Source organism: Montipora foliosa, chromosome 11 (genome assembly GCF_036669935.1).
Source record: "Montipora foliosa isolate CH-2021 chromosome 11, ASM3666993v2, whole genome shotgun sequence".
Classification (NCBI taxonomy): Eukaryota; Metazoa; Cnidaria; class Anthozoa; order Scleractinia; family Acroporidae; genus Montipora; species Montipora foliosa.
In genome coordinates, this window is record NC_090879.1 from 21672155 (window position 1) to 21677164 (window position 5010).

A 5010-nucleotide genomic window follows, 5' to 3' on the forward strand; every position below is an offset into this window, starting at 1 on the left:
AACCTCACTTTGAATATTGGTACAAATATTTTTGGGTTCTGCGATGGCTGCAGTGCCACTTGTCGAAGAAGGCTATTTATTTTATTCCCTTCTTTTCGTAATATCCGTGTTACTTTTTGGAGCTTTACTTACCTTAGTACAAAGTATTTTGTTTTTCTTAAGACTTTGGGCTAAACCCCAGAAGACGGCTCGCGATGGAGTTGTGCTCTTACATCAGATGCCTCCAAACAATCGAGTCTTGAATGTCTCTCCTCCATCTCTCAAGCTGGAAACGTACTTGCGAATGTGCAGGATTCCGTACGAAAGCGATTATGGCTTTAGAATGTCTAGTAAAGGGAAAGTCCCATGGATAGAATTTAATGAAAAATCTATTGCGGATTCTAATTTCATTGTCCGTTTTCTCAACGAAGAGTTCAGTGTTGACCCTGATGATCATTTGTCTGCTGTGGAGAAAGCGATCTCGCACACCATGCTGGTGACCCTCGAAGAAAATACATACTGGTATGCTGTTTTAGTTGCATTTAGAATGGGCCCTCGTTCCCAGGGCTCTCTCCGCTAAGAGTTGGTTGTGCTTTTCCTCTTTTTAGGGACAATTCCTAAATTTTTGTCTTTTGCATGTTTTATATTATCGCAGCCAAGTTAGATGACTCAAACAGGAGGTCTCTCACAAGCTCCTTTTAATCTTTCATCCAGCATTTGAACAGTTGGGCATTTGTCTGAGAGCTCGGTTCCAAGCCATCTATTAGGGATTGTTTTGCATACCAAGGGCAATAATTTGCAAAGTACTTATCTTTAACCCATTCCTTCCTGAGAATGAGATCAACAGATTTGACCCTGTCTAACGCCAGACGATTTTACTTGTCACTGAGGGCCGCTTTAGATGTGAATGGGTTAAAAAAATGCTTTCACATTATGTGGGTCCAAATTTACAATGTTAGGCAGCGTATACTCCCTAACATTCTCCCACATCCAGGGAGGAAGGAGTTTGGGGAGTCCAATGGACCATTGTCTACACTTGATTTTCCAAAAATTAATCAGGATGATTTATAAAAGTGTTGCAATAAATTAATATTATATTAATGTTATATGATTGCCAGCATCATTATTGCCCTCCATAATTTTATCTCTTCTTTCAAAGTATAAAGATCCAATGTTTTCATTCTACAGGACATTGATCTACCACAGCTTTGTAGCAGACATTGCAGATACAAGAGTAATGTCACCATTGCTGAGTGCAGTGCCTTTTCCTCTTAAATATGCCCTGTCTTGGTGGGCATCAAGATACATGCAAAGTTGTCTATGGGCACATGGAATAGGGCGTCACGCCAGTGAAGACATCTATAAAATTGCAGAGAGAGACTTGAAAGCTGTGTCTCAGTTACTGGGAAAGAAAAAATTTGTTATGGGTAGGAAGCCTTGTCTATTAGATGCAGCCTTATTTGCATTAGTTTCGGTCCTTATTTGGAATGTCCCAGGAAGTCCTCAGGCTAAACTGATTCGCTCTGAGTTGAAGAATTTGGAAGAACATTGTTACAACATTAAAGAGGAATACTTCCCGGACTGGGATCAGCTGATGCTTAAGCATAAATAATGGTTATTTACATGTGTGCTTAAGTTCCATGAAAAGTGAGAGGACAACTTTAGTCTTTACTAAAAATGCAAAATAGTTATTAAGGATTGGACTAATTTTGTCGTCAGTTCTGGAGTACATATTCCAACCCAGTGGATGCTTGTGGTATCCACAAGTACATGTACAACTTACTTGTGGTATATTCCTTGCTTTGTCAAAGGTCTTTGATGTAGTTAATCATTGTGTTCTACCTTCTAAACTTTACTTAGGATAAAAAATTATGACATTCAGACTGTCACATAGATGGTTTGAAAGTTACTTCCATAATCGCACACATTAAGTTAAAATAGTTCAGAGTATAATAATAGTACATGTGGAATACTACAAGGTTGAACTTTAGGCCCACGTTATGTAAATGATCTGCCAAACTGTACTGGCAAACTTCAGTTCAGACCTTTGCTGATATTACTGTAATTTATTTTTCACTAGTGACAGTATTCAACACTTATGTAGAGTCTGTTGTTAGCTATGAACTTAAACTTCTCTATTGTTCCTTCACCCATTTATCCCTGGGAATGAGATTTAATAGATATTACACCATGTGATTTTATTCATCAGTGGGTGGTGGTGCGGCAGACAATGGGTTAATAACCTTCACATCCACTCAAAAACTGTCTCCTTAAAAAAGGTCTCACTGAATTTTGCAAAGAAGTGAAGCAAAGTGAATTTAATAGTCTTCCCCTGGGGGCTTTTCAGGACTAATTTACAGCATCCAGCATACATAATAATAATAATGATAATATTATTATTATTATTATTTTTTATTTTTATTTTTTATTTTTTAAATAAAATAATCTTTATTTGCTAAGTAAAACTAAAAATAGATTACATAAAAAAAAATAAAAGGAAGTTTTTGAAAACTGAATTATGTACAATTAAAAAAAACTGTCTTATTTATAACTAATAATAACAGTTTCATTTCTAGAATTTTCCAAGAAATATTAAAAAGTAAGAATTGGAAGCAAAAAGTATCTAAAACTATCTTTAAAAAAAAGAGAGCGAAAAGCCAATGGCAAATCCAAAACCCTATTATACAATAGCTACTATAATATTACTACTATAATAATAATAATATTATTATTATTATTATTATTAATATACAAGATTTTCTTGCAGTCTCAATTCTGTCTATAGATGACAAGTACCCACCAATTTTAGAAAGTCTGCATTTCAATTTATTGCATCAAAGATTTGGGAATCTGTTTACTTAAAATAATTCAAAGCTATGTCTTAGAATACTTTAGGAAAGACTACAAAATTAAATCCTCCATCCTCAAAATTCAAACTTGATTTCTGCTGATACACTACCAAAGATGACCCATAGATCTATTTTGATTCTTACTATTAGAAATTAGCTTGTTCCTATCCCCGAGTAGGTTTAATTTACTTGTAGTAACCTAAATGTTGTACTGCCATTTATTTTACTGTGGCAATGGCCAAGAGAAAAGCCTTTGCTAGTTTGGTTACCACACATATGAATTAATTCCTTTTAAATTTATTCTTGTTTACTTACGTGTCCTTGTTTGCAGTATATTGTGTTTGTATACAATATTTTATGGTGTATTAAAATCATGAACGAAAGAAATCAATTTTACACTTCATGGTTCCACAACAATACTCCTTCACAAAAATGGGCAAGTTATAGAATGGCTTATTTTGTTGTCTGTGCCCACTAAGTGTCTGCTGCAAGTGTAGTGCATGTTTGAATGCATTTCTGTATGAGGAGAAAAGAGCATCTGTTCCTCTTACTTCTCACAATCTGTTGACTGACTACGACTACTGACTACATGCACAACACTGCTTGTTTTTATAAGTAGGAGATGGCTCAGGCAAGCCTTCTTTTTTAGCCTCATCGTAAATAACCTCTTTCCAAATACAACAGACTTTGCGACCTTGATATGAATGTCTGGCTTTTAAGACAATGTAACCACGACTCTTCCCTGTTAATTTATCAACTGGTAACATTGATTGGAAAAGCAGGTCAATAGGAACCCAATATGGTGGATACTTAAACCTTGCAGTATCAAACATCAGCGCTGAGTTTGTTTCTTGGTCGAATGCTGCAATAGGACTAAAATGCCCATCTCCAGTCTGACCAAGAGTTGGTCTTGAAAACGACACCGCCAAGAATTCTTCGGGGTTCTCTTCATCATAATCTTCGTCGCCGATTTCCTCGGCTTTGTTTTTTTTCTCTTTTCCACCCGTACAAACTCGCTTCAAAGTATAAACAAACTCTTGAAATCCTTTTTCCGATTCACATGGTCTAACAAGACTTGCAATGGCTCCATTACACTCTGCTAGACAAACAAATTCTTCAAGAGTCACACCAGATACTTTAACCTCCTCCAAATTAAGGCAACATTCTAAAAGATCCTCTGAGTACCATCGCCAAATGGTTTTCCAAATGCGTTGTGGATCGATGCGCAGTGAGTTCAAAATGATTGATAAAGTGCTAAGACCACAATAAGCTGGTTCGGCTTGAGTATTGAAACACGAAGACAGAGATAAGTAGGGCACAGCATTGCCTTCTTGCAAGGAACGACAAAGGCGCTTTTTGGACTCGGACGATCGATAATCAATAAGATTTGCAGGTAATGAACGACCATAGAACGTTTTTGCCTCCGCCATCTTGCTTAGTAACCATTCCTCTTTCTCCCCAATCTTGCCACACAGTAGCATAATCATATTGAAAAGTCCATTAAATAATGAGCTATCTCTGAAGCTCTGAGCGCAGTTTACCGGATAATCTCGCTTTTTGCCACCCAAGAATTTATCAGTTTTTGATGGCTAATAACTGGCTCGTTATCAAAGCCGAAAGGCTTAAAATTGAACATTTGACTAAGGGCGCGTTCGATTGACCCTATTCCGGAATAAGAATACTTGGAGTGATGATTTAAAACGGTTTGTCTGGCGTTTTGAGGCAACAAGGATAATAAATGAAAGATAAGTTTAAAATAGCATTTTAGCAGGTGTTTTTGACAATTTTGTTGTAAATCTCGTGAAGAACGAAGGATTTCTAACTTCTATTCCATGTATTCCTATTCCGGAATATGATCAATCGAACGCAGCCTAAGCTTAACACGTTCTTTTACCTTTTGGAGTCAACGTTTTGAATAGCATGATGCAGACCACTCAACCCCAAAAGACCAAAAACCTGGAGATTTATCGACGGCGTCAAAAAGAATCAAAACAAGTTTATCAAAATAAAGTTGTCGTTTAAGTTTATCAGTGTAAAATATTATGCGACCCTAGCAACAGAAAAATAACGTTATTTGAAAGATTCGTCCGTTGAATATTCATCGTTTTTCCGCCATTTTGACAAAGTGGACGAAACGTATCTTGCTACAAACTGGCAACGATAACCTTATTTGGCATTGTCT

The 5010-nt window shown here is 36.4% G+C and overlaps 2 protein-coding genes across 2 annotated transcripts; one reads left to right on the forward strand and one right to left on the reverse strand.

Moving 5' to 3' along the window:
- On the forward strand, positions 1-2608 carry LOC137975952 (failed axon connections homolog). Its single transcript, XM_068823169.1, has 2 exons — positions 1-501; positions 1168-2608. The coding sequence occupies exons 1-2, from the start codon at positions 44-46 to the stop codon at positions 1589-1591; spliced, it is 882 nt and encodes a 293-aa protein (XP_068679270.1). The 5' UTR covers positions 1-43; the 3' UTR covers positions 1592-2608.
- A 134-nt stretch (positions 2609-2742) lies between these two features.
- LOC137975951 (uncharacterized) lies at positions 2743-4330 on the reverse strand. Its single transcript, XM_068823168.1, has one exon. It carries the CDS (start codon positions 4313-4315, stop codon positions 3407-3409), a length of 909 nt encoding a protein of 302 aa, XP_068679269.1. The 5' UTR covers positions 4316-4330; the 3' UTR covers positions 2743-3406.
- Between the last annotated feature and the right edge of the window lie 680 nt (positions 4331-5010).

What these genes read in the sequence shown, in the direction of transcription:
- LOC137975952 (XM_068823169.1), top strand. Translation starts at nt 44, where the DNA reads ATGGCTGCAGTGCCACTTGTCGAAGAAGGCTATTTATTTTATTCCCTT. An exon ending in CTCGAAGAAAATACATACTG is followed by an intron (nt 502 to 1,167) that starts GTATGCTGTTTT and finishes TTCATTCTACAG; the next exon opens with GACATTGATCTACCACAGCT.
- LOC137975951 (XM_068823168.1), bottom strand. Translation starts at nt 4,315, where the DNA reads ATGATTATGCTACTGTGTGGCAAGATTGGGGAGAAAGAGGAATGGTTA.